At 33.1% G+C, this 15,452-nt stretch overlaps 1 protein-coding gene across 1 annotated transcript in view; it reads left to right on the top strand.

Annotated features, from left to right (window-relative positions):
• The window catches only part of LOC140431542 (kin of IRRE-like protein 2), a 1,293,538-nt gene that overhangs the window by 997,855 nt on the left and 280,231 nt on the right, over window positions 1-15,452 (top strand). The window contains exon 6 of the mRNA XM_072519445.1: window positions 2,967-3,254. Coding sequence (XP_072375546.1) covers window positions 2,967-3,254 — 288 coding nt within the window. The remainder of the gene's footprint in view (window positions 1-2,966; window positions 3,255-15,452) is intronic.

Genomic DNA, 15,452 nt, shown 5'->3' with positions numbered 1-15,452 from the left:
TGTTTTTATTGCTTTTTGTTAAAGTCCAGGTTTCTGAACCATATGTTAGGACTGGGCGTATTATTGTTTTGTAGAGTTTTACTTTTGTATTTCTTGATATAACTGTAGATTTAAAAAGGAGATTAAGCCCAAAATATTCATTTTCAGTATTGACGAGCGTTCCCAGGTATACAAATTCGTTAACTGCTTCGATGACGTCGTTTTCTATAACAAGTGGCCATAGTATTTGTGGTTGCGTACCTATTTTCATGTATTTTGTTTTATTGGTGTTTATTATTAAACCCATTTTTTTAGCCGCTTCCTTTAGTGCTACGTACGCCTCTCGTGCTGCGTTTTCCGTTCTCCCAACAATATTGATATCATCAGCATATGCTAGGATTTGCACAGATTTGTTATATATTAAACCAGTAGTTGTGATGTGTGATGTACGTATTACTTTTTGCAGAGCTAGATTGAATAGTATACAGGAGAGTGGGTCTCTCTGACGTAGCCCGTTATTTGTTTTAAAAGGTTCAAACAGTTCCCCCTGGATTCGTACTTTGCATTCAACTTTTTCAAGGGTTAGTTTGGTTAGACTTACCAACTGATTTGGTACTCCTACGTCTATCATTGCTCTAAACAATTCTCTTTTATTTACAGAGTCGTAGGCTGCCTTGTAGTCTATATATATGTGGTGCGTGTCTATACCGTATTTTAGTGTTTTCTCTAGAATTTGTCTCAGGGTTGAAATCTGATAAATTGTTGATTTACCATCTCTGAAACCAGCCTGGTATTCTATTATTCTCTCTGCATATGGTGCCAGACGATGGCATATTATATTGGAGAATATTTTATACGCTGCATTTAGGAGCGTAATTCCTCGATGGTTAGAGCATTCAAAGATATCTCCCTTTTTGTGTATGGTGCAAAGTATTCCAATATTCCAATCATTGGAAAGGGACTTCTGTATCCATATTTCTTTTATAAGCTGCTCTAGCGCTATTATGATATCGTGGCCACCTTCTTTATATAATTCCGCTGGGAGATTATCTATTCCGGGTGATTTGTTTCTGGCTAGATTGTTTACAGCGTCTTTAACTTACAGGATCGTTGGTGGATCCTCCTCCCTCTCGTCTGCTCCGCTTACCTCACAGCTTTCGTCTTCCGGGTTTTCTTCTTCTTCCTCTATATTAAGTTTCTGGTTAAAATATTCCGTCCATCGGTTTAGTACGTCTGTTCTTGTTGTTAATAGATCGCCATTTAAACTTCTACATTGATTTGTATTTGCCTTGAATTCTTTTCTGTTGATGTTAACTTTCTTATAAAATGTTCTGAATTCTTTCTCTCTGTTGAGGTTTTCTATATATTGAAGTTCCTTTTTTAAGTGGTTTCGTTTCTTCATTCTGTGTATTTTCTTTTCTTCTCTTCTCTTTGTCTGGTAATTCTCTATACCTGTTCTAGTTCGGCGGGTAAGCATTTTTGCATAAGCTGCATTTTTTTTCTGTGTTGCATCTTTGCATTCATCGTCAAACCAGTGATTTTTTCTGGTACAAAATTCTGTTCCTATTTCATCTTGTGCTGCTGACTCAATATCTTTCTTTATCCTGTTCCAGTAGGAGTCTAGATGTAGATGTCTCTCTGGTCTTCTTCGCCTAGACTTTGATTCCTTAACCTATTGGTAATATTTTCCCAGTACTGCTTTGCAACAGTTGCATTTCTCAGCTTGTGTACATTCCATTTCTTTCTATCTATTTCTTTTTCTTTGTTAGAGTTTGAAATTCTAGCCCTTAGTGTTGAGATTACTAAACAATGGTCTGAGTCTATGTTTGCGCCTCTATAACTTCTGCAGTTTGTTATGTCCGTTTTGTGTCTTTAATCTATTAAGATGTGATCAATCTGACTAGTTGTTCTTCCATCAGGGGAGGTCCAGGTTACCTTGTGTATATTCTTGTGTTCAAAATAGGTGCTATGTTGTGTAGGCTATGCCTTCCTATAGTCCGCACTAAAACTCGCTCTCGTCCTTTTCTTTCATTCATATCACCTAGCACTATATTGATGTTATTTCTGGGGCATCTTCTGTAGGCTTGTTCTAGGTCTTCGAAAAACTGTTCTTTAATGTCTTCTAGTTTGTCGTTAGTCGGTGCATGTGCATTAATTAAACTGTAATTAAAGAATTTACCTTTTAAGCTTAAATAGTACATTCTTTGACTGTATGCTTTAAAATCAATAACTAGGACTTTTGTTTCTTAGTTTACTATAAATCCCACTCCATCTATGTGTTGGTTTTCATTGCAGCTGTAATATATGGAGTGGGTTCTCTTGTCAAGAATGCCTGTTCCCGTCCATCGCATTTCCTGCAGTGCCAAAACATCTACTCTGTACATGTTCACTATGTCTAATAGAGATGCGAGTGCTCCAGCTCGGTACAGGGTTCGGTTGTTCCATGTTCCTAATCTTAATTCCATTTTTCGTTTGCAGTGTCGTCGTAAGTTCCGTCCGGCTAATAGTTCTTGAGGTTCCGTAACATATGATTTTTACAGGAAAAGGTTGTTAGCCTCTAGCCAAACCCCCAACCTGGAGGGCCAGGGACTCTGTTGGGTTGCCATACCAGTCTGGTTTGGTTCACGGGTGATATTTTATTTCCCACCTACCCGGCAGTCCGAGGACTGGTTAGGGCGTTCCCCTATCCACCACCTGGGGACGCGTCTGATGGGCGAGAGACAACATCCACACAGATTGCAGTATTTTATCTTATACTTATACCATTCTAATAATTGCATTTTTTTTATTGCTACCTAACATCGATGTGTGATCTACGATTTACGATGCAGATCAAAATCTTTTTATTATAATATAAAATAAAGCAATAAGAAATTATTGCTTTTACCTACTATCTGTAAAAACTTTAGGAATATTTTTTATTTACACACATTTTAGGGTATCAATGCAGCTTTATCAATCAATACTTATCTCATTTTTTATTGCAGATCCTCCCAAAATTATCAGCATTGGACGAGAACGAGTAAAAACTGCTACACTGTTTTCATCGGCTAGTTTCGAGTGTTTGGGAGAAGGGAACCCACCTCCAACGTATCAGTGGATTCAGAAAAGGCCAACTCCTTCAGATAGTATTATTGAAAGGGGAAGAGATGCTAAATTATATATAAGTAATGTGACATACGATTTCCAAGGTGAATATCGCTGCAAAGTAACTAATATAATTAAGGGAGAAGAAAGGACGGAAATAAGCGAGCCAATTATTCTGCAAGTACATGGTAAATATTTTTTTATTACACCTATATACGAGGTATTTCATAAATGCAAAATAAGACAGCCAAAATTAAATCAACGTAACAATCCAATATCAAATAAACAGCTAGTTAAATCCATGGTTATATATGAATATCTATATTTCATTTTTTGATAATTTATCTAAAGACCTTTGTTATAATTTTTCTCTTAAAAAAGTCAAATTTTTTGTTTTATATTTTCTGTATGCATTTACATGTTGTTATATGTAAGTAATACATTATAACCATGAAAAAGTAGAAAGAGAACACAGAGGAAATTAAAATAAAAATTTCTACAGAGAAGTACGACAACATAAGAGAGGCTCGTACATAAGCACACCCAACTTCGTAGCAGATAAAAATGGAGAAATGCTGGCTGCCGAAAACAAAATAATAGAAAGATGGGCTGAATATTTTGAAGAGCTCCTGAATATCCAAAATTTCACTGATGAAAACACTGAAAATGGTGGAAACAACGGAGAACATGAGTATCAAACGGTCGAATTAGAAATATCTTCACCAAGCATGAAAGAAATTACGCATGCCATAAAAATGCTTAAAAACGATAAATCCCCTGGTCTGGACAATATTGATGCCGAGCTAATTAAAACAGGCGGTCATGAACTCATAAGTAAAATCCATCAATTAATAGAAATGGCCTGGCAACAAGAAATAATGTCTAAAGAATGGTGTGGTAGTATTATTGTACCAATACACAAGAAAGGAAAAAAAGAATCATGCATAAATTACAGAGGAATCTCACTAATCAACACTGCATATAAAATATTGGCTTCGATATTATTAAAAAGATTAGTACCATACGCCGAAGAAATAGTTGGTGACTACCAGTGTGGTTTCAGGCCTGGCAGATCGACTATTAATCAAATATTTACAATAAGACAAATGCTTAAAAAGTATTGGGAATATAATCACGACGTGCATCAGATTTTTATAGCCTTCAAACAGGCTTATGATTCAATTAATCGTGCAACATTATGGAAGGCAATGATCGAGCTCGGCGTACCCAAGAAACTAGCTGCGGTAACACAAATGTGTGTAAGTAACTCTTTTGCACAAGTTAGAATAGGGGGAAAAATATCAAATGCTTTCTGCGTAAATTCTGGACTGAGACAGGGAGATTCGTTGTCCCCATTGTTATTTGACCTGGCCTTAGAATATGTCATGCGAAAAATATATCCAAAAATCAAACCAGACATAACTGCTCGGGGAGCAAAAATCATACTCGTCTCGCCGATAACGTAGACGTAGTAGCACAATCAACATTAGAAATTAAGGATATTTTCTCGAACTTTGAAGAAGCTGCATTAAACATCGGTCTAAAAATAAATGAAGACAAAACAAAATACATGGTCGTCTCAAAACAAAAACGATGGCGAATAAGGCAAAACATTACTATAAATGATTACAACTAATCACGAAGTGGTTAAAGAATTTAAATATCTAGGAGCAACAATCACAAATGACAACAAATTAGAGCGAGAAGTTGAAACGAGAATAATGGCAGAAAACAGATCTTTCTTTGCAATGCAACATCTAATGCAGTGAAAACTTCTTTCACGATAAACAAAAATCCTGATATATAAGACCATAATACGACCAGCAGTCGCGTATGGAAGCGAAACATGGACGCTAACAAAAAGAGAAATAAATAAATTGCTGGTGTGGGAGCGTAAAATTCTTCGAATGATATATGGCCCTTGCAGAGACAGCGTGACAAACGAATGAAGGGGCAGATACAGTAACGAGCTAGAGTGTCTATTCGGAAAAGAAAATCTAGTCAGATATATAAAGGCCAATAGACTCAGATGGGCAGGGCATGTGATACGCAATAACGACAATCGCCTTGTAAACAATGTGTTCTGGGAAAGGCCAGAGGGAAGAAGGTCTGTAGGGCGGCCTAGAAAAAGGTGGAAAGATGCAGTCAAAGAAGATCTAGAGAAAATGGGAGTGCGACAATGGGAATTACTGGCACAGGACCGACAAACATGGAAGGCGGTAGTAAACGCGGCAAAGACTCACGAAGAGTTGTAGCGCCATTTATGATGATGATGATGATGATGATTTACATATTGTTCTTGTGATTTTTAATGTAATCTCTTCGCTCCATACGGGCTCTAACACCCTATTTCTCTGTTCTATCTATCATCCTCACGTTCATTGTATCCATCCCTTCTTCTGCTTATTATTAGCCTTCTATCGTTCATTTTTAAACATAGGCCTTTCTCAACTTCTTCCATCAATCTCTATCCTGAGCAGTATTCTTCCAATTTGTCCCAGCTATTATTTTTATGTTGTCTACCCATCATATCATCTATGGGATATTCCCTTTCATTTTAATGAAGCTGCTGGTTCAATAACGTCTTTTACTTTTGTTCTCCCTCTAATTAATAAATTAGTTTTGATGTTCCCTAAGTTAAATGTTCATAATCTGTCATTGCATTTCTCTTTGAATTTTCCTTAACTTTTCCAAATTTACTTTGGCTAATGTCCATGTCTGAGCTCCATATGTTAAGACAGGGAGGATACAGTAAACAAATGTGATGTGTTATTTTAAAGTTATTAAGGTTTTTTTATTGTTAATACATGAGACAGCTTTCCAAAGGCAGCTTTTCATCTCTTTGTTACTCTTTTACTTATTTTCTTTGCCTAGTTTTTTTTTAATTAGTTTTACATTTTGATCCAGATGGACGTATTCATTTGCATATTCGACAATGATTCCCTGCACTGTTATTACCGGTTTGTTATCTTTGTGTGACATGAATTTTGTTGTGTTGAGGTTCATTTTAAATCGTTTTTGTTGGATTTTCACATGCAACTTTCCAACACCCTTGCCAATTCGTTCCAGTCGGACGCTATTATACCTACATCATCAGCGTATCCAAAATGATTCAGATACTTTTTAATTACAGACGTTACTTGCCTTCTCCATTCCAACTACTTGAAAATGTCCTCTAGTACTGTCATAAGTATCAGATAGTCTTTTTGGTCGTTAGTAATAAACACCTACATTTTAGTTTGATCTTAAACCTAATAGTTTTTATCTTGAGTATATCTGGCTGTTGACCAATGTCGTTGCCCCATAGTTCCGTACTACCAAAGGCTTATTCATAATCTATAAACGCTACACAGAGAGAAAAATTATACTTGTCTTTTAGATTTTAGGGTATGCAAGTGGTCGCAAGCGCAGTACATCTTTTTAAATCAAGCCTGTTCTATTGGTTGGTATTCATCAAATTTCAATATAAGTCTGTTGATAATGACTTTAGTAAATGTTCGTGGTGCCTGATTTTTTGTGAATTTAGATGGTGTTAGAGGTATTCTACTGTTGTCACATTTATCTCAAATAAGAATTTATTAAACAGCGTCTTTATATATCAGCCAGTTTCTCTTTATCCTTCTTTCAACATTTCTATAAGAATTCCGTCACTTCTAGGCGTTTGCTCCCTTTTTATTTATTTGATGGCGTCTTCTTTATTTCCTTCGCTTATGTCAAGCATTACATTTGTTAGGATTCTTTTCAGAATCTGTGTCAAAGAAACATATTCACAAAGGTAAATTATTTATTGAGAGCTATAAAGGCCCCTATAGAATGTTTCGATTGATTTTATTATTTGGGTTTTTGCTGTTTTGAAGTTATACGTGTTGATTTTTATTTTTATATAGTCATCTTAATGTTTCTGAAGGTCTCTTTTATTAGCTCTCATTAGCTCACACAAGAATTGTCCATCTGAGTACCAGAGAGGATAGCTCTGAACTCTGTGGGCCAAGTAAATGTGCATTTATATTTCAATTATTAAAGGACTTTAGATACTACTGTTCTAATTATTTTATAGTTCTTACTCTTCAATTTTCAGACTTCCTTTTTAAGAGGAATATGTGAGACAGCAACTTGACTTTGTTATTTCATTTTTGTGTTTACTCTTTATTAAATTTAATTCGTACATATATGTGATTTTTGACGTGACAACGTCTTAAATTAGGTTGTGGCTCGGAGTCACTCATGAAAAAGTGTAACGCCCGCTCACGTCTGTTACGATGAGTCACCGAACTTGCGTCTCTCTCCCACTCAAACATGATCGGTCCGCTGGTGCGATGCTATTTCTCCTATCATCGTCCTATCCTCAACAAAATCACTCAAATAGAAATTAGTTAAGTTTAAGTTTACATGTACAATGTTTTAGTAAACAAAATATATTTCTATAGTTAAAATTTGTGCAATTCTTATTTTCATTCAATTCCTTGTTCCTATTGTGCAATTTAATAATATTCATATCAATAAATATTCTACCGAGAAAAAGACGTTGTCACGTAAAATCTTCGCCCGTAAAACCGACTTTACAGGCAACCGATTTTTTTTTCTGCTTTAACATCTTCCGCTATTACACTTTATTTTTAGTTTTTCCTTGTTATTGTCTTTTCTTTGGATCAACTGATTAAAAACTTTCAAATAGTCAAAGGATTATAACAAGAAATTTTTAAATCTTATCTGTAATTACAGCGATAGTGGCAACTTTGCGAGAATTAAAGAAGAGTTTTATTTTCTGTAGTGGAGAAACAAAATAAATTATAAAATTGGTGAATTTCTTTAGTAAAGAACAAAAATTGAGGTTATTATTAAACAAAATCGATAACTAAAATCACCAAAAGAGGACACTTACCTCATTGAACTGCAGCAAACCTGATTACGACGTTACCTATGTGTAGAGAAAGTTAGAAAAAATATAATATATTTAAACAAACATCAATTTTAACGGCTAATTAAGTTGACGTATACATTGAAATTATTATTATAAAGACAGCATTGGTAGGACTGATTTCTCTGAACCGTTGGGGTGTAAATAACTCCTTCCAACAAGAAGTTATATTATTTTTAGTATTTTAAAAAAATATTCAGGATAATAACAATGTGTTGATAAAACTCACAAGTTTAATTAATAATTTTATTCGGTTCTTTTTAATTAAACTGTATTAAATACAAATACTTTCCAAACATACGTAGGTATAAAGTTAGATCGAAATTTAGTAAATTTTGCCTTTACATTACTTTAGGGACAATACATAGAGATACGGTAGGATTACTAAGGTTCTAAAATATATTTTACGTGGCCGTTATTGAGTTCGATTTTTGTTTTTCATACAAGTTGTAAATGTATTCGGATTAAAGGATTATTCGCAGACTAATACCTTTGTTAATATTCTTTCATTATGCAGAGGTTTAATCATATTATATGCCCCGTAAAAAGTGCGAAAGGCTTACTGTTGGCTAATTTTTTAATAGTTGTAACGTGGGTTCAGAGTTATCAAAATATCAAAAGATTACTTAACGTTCTTTTATTATTGTTTAAAAAAATTTAATATTTTAGATTGATAGTCTAAATCCATCAATCTAGTTAATACTTAGGTAATCTCTTATTTGACGATATGCAGATTCTTTCTGATCGATGTTTTGTACTTACCATCCAGATTAAAGTCAAATGACTCTCACTGCCCCTAAAGAGAAACTTCACTCATCTCATATACCTACGATATCATTAAAATAATTGATCTTTGGGGGACTCTTTTGGGTGGTACCGACATCTAGGTAACCTTGTTATGTTGGATTATTTTTAGGATACACTTCTCTTTAAGTGCCTTTACTCAAAATGGTTCTAAAAATAAATTTTTCGTCATAACCCTTCAGTGGTGACGTAAGAAATTTACACATTACTGGTGACCTCGGTTTGTTGGACCGATAAAAATATATCGCTTTATAATATATTATGTTCTTATAAACACACATTTTTCAAATATATATATATATATATATATATATATATATATATATATATATATATATATATATAAAGTGCACTCGTAAGTGAATGGGATGTTTTCGGTCAATTTGGAGATAAAAAGACAAGAGTTGTGCTACTTTATCTATTTATTGAAGACGTTTCGCCCACTGTTCAATGAGCATCATCAGTTCCTCTAAAAGAGTGTTATTAGCAATACATCTAATATGAAAAACAATTAAGTAAATGATCTTACCTTTAAAAGATCTGTAGCATTAAAATGTTATTATTGTGAAGAAACATCAAAAATTAATCTACTAAATACAGCAGCAAAAACACAGAAACACAGAACGCCGGAAGATTCCCAATTTAAGTAATTTTATATTAATTTTTTTTAATTTAACTTTTGAAAACATTGATTGATTATAAAATCTATCAAAAAATGTAATTGTCAATTTTGAAATGTTATATTAACAACGGCACGGCTTGGGTTCTTGACTGTTATGATCATATTATGCAAAATGAAGTATTTGAAAGTTCGAATGTCAAAACTGACAATCAGCTGGTGAAATTAAAGGAAAAGTTTTGTAGATGCCAACATAAATGTTATGATATAATAAAAGAAGTTGAAGAAGAAATCAATAATTAAAAGTAGATTACGGAAGAATCAATTTTGTAGTATTAGTGCATGGTAAATTTGGCTTAAGTTGCTGATATCAGTTCTCTTATTTAATGCATTAGGTTGTTTCAAAATATGACACATCTCCATAAACTGCCTTTTATTAAGGTTACGTTCTCTACAGAGAATTCTAACATCATCAAAATTCACAGTATGTTTGGTGTTGATTGCATGTTCTGCAAGGGCACAAGTATGTTTAGAAAGTTTAATGTCACTACGATGTAAAGTAAGGCGTCCTTTAAGGGAACGGCCAGTCTAACCAATATAACATGCATCGCATTCAGAACAGGGTATGTGATAGACTACATTCACTTGTTCCAAAAAGGAAAGAGGTGTTTTAATTTTAGAAAACAAGTTCCTGACAGTCTTAGCATTATTGATAGCAATCTTAACCGGGATATTGTTCTGTTTGTACAATTTACATCGAGCAAAAAGACAAAAGAGGGAATGTAAAGGTAGTGGGGGCAAAAATATTGTTAGACAGGAAGTGCCATCTTAAGAGGCCAAATTAAACAAGGAAAGAGAGTCTTTCCTGGTTTAAGAAATTAAATTTAGTTGGGTTATGTTATTATTTGTCCCAACTGTCACATGAAATCTTATTTATATTGAAGTTTTTTAACAATTGTTTCACATTTTAGACTGTTATCGTTAATATTTAATTAAAATTTTCTCGTCTAAGACACATTCTGAAAACTATTTTATAGCTACTGTTAATAAGTGTCGGAAAATTTAAATTTGGCGCATTCGCATTTCCGGATATGTCCGCCATCAGAGGCCACTTTTTTGGTCGCCTTTTCATAACGATTAGATTCCCTCTTTTGTCTTTTTGCTCGATGACAATTTAATAAGCTTTTCAGTAACATATGGGAAATAGGGTAGTTAAGAGTAATGGGTGGTGGAAGTTGCAATGTTAGGAGAAAGTAGAGTACTGTTGCTTATAATATTATTAGAAATCATTCTTAGTTGATCACCATCAAGTAAATCATCAATAGAAGACCCAAAACTTGTTGAAAAAAGGTATTTATTTATGAGAGATGTAGGATAAGAATTGTCAGATAGTATACTTCTAAGTAACAAAAGAGAATCCCTTTTGTTATCAGGATGTGTTAACCTATGTAGCCTACAGCTGAGTGCTTTTATAAGATTTATTTTGTATTTGAACGGATGGAAATAATAACATTTTAATGCTACAGATCTTTTAAAGGTAAGATCATCTACTTAATTGTTTTTCATATTAGATGTATTGCTAATAACACTCTTCTAGATGAACTGATGATGCTCATTGAACAGTGGGCGAAACGTCTTCAATAAATAGATAAAGTAGCACAACTCTTGTCTTTTTTATCTCCAAATTGACCGAAAACATCCCATTCACTTACGAGTGCACTTTTTTTATATTAAATTAAACGGTCATATTCCTTAAAGATATATATATATATATATATATATATATTGATATGATTGGTGTTTATAGAAAATAATTTATAAGTTACAGTACTAGATAATATTAGATATAAAAAGTATTTGGTTATTTTACAAGTTATATACTAGAGAATTTTATAAAAATTATTTATGTGAGGGCATTTTTAAGAAATTAGCATACAATAATTGTAAAAAGTTGTATTTTAATGTTGTAAATATATTTAAGTGAGCCGTGTGATTAGGCAACCAGATATACATACTCTCGAAGTGACAGTTTAAGTAATGATTACGAATATAAAGTGGGGTTATAATAATAGGTTGTTTAAAATGTGTATTTTATTAAATTAGAATGTTAAGTTACTGATTTAAGTGTATATTCTGATCTGAAAAGCCTAAATGTCAACAAAATTATCAATAGAAAATTAAAAAATTCTCCAGAATAGAGAATTTGACCTTTGTTTACGGTGGAACATTCTCGAAATAATGGTTATGTCTGTGGATCGAACATATACTTTTTTCGAGAATATCCATATAGAAGAAATAGAACAAATCGAACATGATTTCTTACCAGATGGTTCTGGAACATGAAAAAAGGATATAAATACCCGGTGATTTGGATTCAAGAGGTCCATTCAGTTAGTCAATCAGTTATGAGTTACAGTTACTATGATGGCCAGTTTTTTAGTATGAAAGTTAGTTAGAGTCAGTCAATCAGTTATAATTGTTCAATATAGTGAGTTAAATCAAGATTAAGAAACAGTGTAAAGAAAATATTATTGAAGATTAAAAATTATGTTATGTATAAATGATGTTTGGATAATGGAAGAAGTATTAATTGAATATTAAAATTAAATAATATATTTGGTGATTGGATATTGGTATATAGAAAAGAAGAATAAATATAAATGCTGTTTGCTGGTTTGCTTGGTGGTTTATAAATGCTGGTGAAGAAAAATATCTTAAATTGGTGGAAGCTGATAATTGGAAAAAGTAATTTCACAAAACAAGGATAACCGAAGCTGCGCAGAAGACATTGAGTGGTGATTATAATATATACAGTGGAAAACAGTTCATTTAGGCATTCAGTGACAGAAAGGTACAAAAATTTGTTAATATAATTTAGTTAGTGTCATAACAATTTCAATTTTGAAGATAGTTTGTTTAAATTTTACATTGTCTATAGAATTTAATTAGTTTCATAAGAATTTCAATTTAAAGATAGTTTATTTTAAATTTACATTGGCTAGGTTAGATATATATGTGTGTTTCATTATAGATATAATAAAGATAATTTAAAAAAGTAAAAACCCTATATATTATATTATTAAAAAATACTCATTGCTCATCATTCACAAACAATACATCATAACAATATATATATATATATATATATATATATATATATATATATATATATATATATATATATATATATATATATATATATATATATATATATATATATATAAATGGCTTAGATGTAATAGTTTACAAAAAGGTTTAATCAAAAAAGTAATAGAACAACTAATATACATACATACATACCTTGATAAAAATAAAACATACATTTCCTACGCAAATACAAAAAAAAGTCCTAGTTTAGTGTCCCCTCAGCACATTGACTACAAACAGAGTTAACATGTTCTAGACAGAGGAATTTACTAAAAATTTTGCAGCTATATTTTATTTTCCTATTTTGTTTAAAAGTACAAATTTTTCAACGCCCAACTTGTGGCAACGCCTTTTCCTGTGGGTAGCTTCAATATTTGTTGTAATATTTCTTGGATGGGACGTGATATGTGTTGATCTGCTTTTCTTCTTATTGCATGTTTTTTTACGAGATCTCTGAATAGTTCTGTCAAAAATCTTCTTCTCCTATATACTATATCTTCTTTATGATTCATCATTATCATCACCCAACCCTTTACGTCCGCTGCTGGACATAGGCCTTCCTCATTTTTGTCCTTTGTGCTCTCTCTTGAGCACTTTTCATCAAATTTCTTGACATTTCCCTGAGATCGTCAGTCCAACGAGTAGGGGGTCTTGCTCTACTTTTTTTGTCTCGGCCTCCACTCAAGCAATCTCTTCAAGCACCTTTTATCATTGATTCGGGCGACGTGTCCAGCCCAGTTCCATTTCAGTGTGGTAATTCGGGAAATTACATACATCGGTAACTTCTGTTCTTCGTCTTAAGTCTTCATTTCTAACTCGGTCCCGAAGCGATATACTCAGCATTGACCTTTCCATTTCCCTCTAAGCTATTTGGAGCGTTTCAGAAGTTGTAGCTGTCAATGTCAAAGTTTTGGCACCATAGGTCATCACAGGCAACACACATCGTTCAAATGTTTTACGTTTCAAAGAAATTGGTATATCGCTTTTAAATATGTCTTTGAGTTTTCTATAGGCTGCCCATGCTAGGTGTATTCTTCTTCGTAGTTTGCATGTTGGTTGTCTCTTGTAATCCTTCTTTCATATTAAAGGTATATGTATTTTTCCACCAGCTCTACTTCGTCGTCTCCAATATTGATATTTTCGCTAGGTACTAGGTTTTTCTTGAATTTTGTTTTGGAGATGTTTATTTTAAGACCCACACTGGCACAGAATAACTGAAGTTTATAAAGCATTGTACATATCTCCTTGAGGTTGTCCGAGAACAAAACTATGTCGTCTGCGAATTCCAAATTTCTACCGCCAATGTTCAGTTCAGTTAAGTTTTTTACAAGCATATTTTAATACAGCGATAAACAGTTTAGGCGATAAGGTATCACCCTGTCGGACTCCTCTACCGATTGGGATATGATCCGTGTTTTTATATAGTTTCACCGATATAGTTGCGTTCTTGTATGCATTGTAAAATAACCTTGTATATCGGTAGTCAATGCGGCATGTTTGTAGTGCTACCAGGATTTTGTCAAATTCTACCGTGTCAAAAGCTTTATGGAAATCTACAAAAGCCAGAACGAGTGGTCGATTGTATTCGATAGTCTTTTCTATTACCGTTTTAATGCTCTGTAGGTGATCATTTGTTTTAAATCCGGTACGAAATCCCGCTTGCTCTATTGGTTGGTAGAAATAAAGTTTTTGCTTAAGACGTTTCGTTATTATTCTTGTAAGGAGTTTGTATAGGTAACTAAGAAGACTTATACGTCTGTAGTTTTCTAATTCATGGTGATCTCCTTTTTTTACAATAAAATTGTACCTCAGAATTGTGCCATTTATCGGGGATTCTTAGCTTTTTTTTTTTGATTACATATTTGTAAATTACAAATGCGTTAATTCCTGTCACATTTAGTAGGGCGTAAAAGACCAACATCGGCCATCTTCTAGTATTGAGGGCTACATTGTATTTTGATGATAACTGATCTACCATTTTAACTCCTATCCTCATTATGTTACAATCGATAATCATTGTTTCATCAATCTCGTCATTGTCATGCATGGAAGATACCAAACGAATGTTTTTCTTAAGTTTCGTACGTGTGATGCTAAAGTACAATTTTCCCTAAATGCAAACATACCTGATGGACTTGGTCTACCTGAATCTTTAGTAAACTGGGTAGGTAGCTGTTTCTTATTATTTCGTATTGTACTCAAGAATGTTAATTTATGCTTATTGAGTAGTCGTTTGCATAGTTCAATACTGGTGAACCCATTATCAGTGACTACTTTTCGATTAGATCTACTAATTGGCTGAACGAATCTATACTAATCACATCAATAGGTGGTAGTAGGAGGTAGTAGGTTCAAATGAAGAACTATTTGGTTGTTTACCAACATATATCGGCATATTATGTTATAAAACATTTTAGCATCTACTAAGGAGAATATCTTAATCCCGTACTTAGCAGGCTTGGAGGGTATGTACAGTTCCCGTCATATAAAACTGGTACACTTTGTTTTCCCAATGTAAACATGTGTTCAGACTTAGTTCGTGAAACAATTCGTTATTGCCATCACAGATAACGGAATTGCACTAAATCTAAATAAAAAAAAAAGTTAAAAAATGTTTAAAGTTTTATATAGGTATTATTATTATCATTAACAACGAAAAACCGTATCTAATTAATTTAATAACAAGAGAGAGGGTTGCGTTAATGCCCAAAATATCTAAATGATCTTTAAACTTAGGGTATTGGCACAGGGAACATTGGAATGCATCTACTATAATTTTATAATGTGTCTGTCGCACAGCCCTCCTTTTAGCTGATTTGATACAATATTTCGTTAAACTGGCAACGTTGCCCTAGAAATTAGAATGTCATATGTGACAAGATCAACTTACACAACTTT

The sequence above is a fragment of the Diabrotica undecimpunctata genome, chromosome 1 (genome assembly GCF_040954645.1).
Source record: "Diabrotica undecimpunctata isolate CICGRU chromosome 1, icDiaUnde3, whole genome shotgun sequence".
Taxonomy (NCBI): domain Eukaryota; kingdom Metazoa; phylum Arthropoda; class Insecta; order Coleoptera; family Chrysomelidae; genus Diabrotica; species Diabrotica undecimpunctata.
The sequence above is the reverse complement of the archived record's forward strand: the minus strand, read 5'-3'. Positions and strand labels throughout refer to the sequence as shown.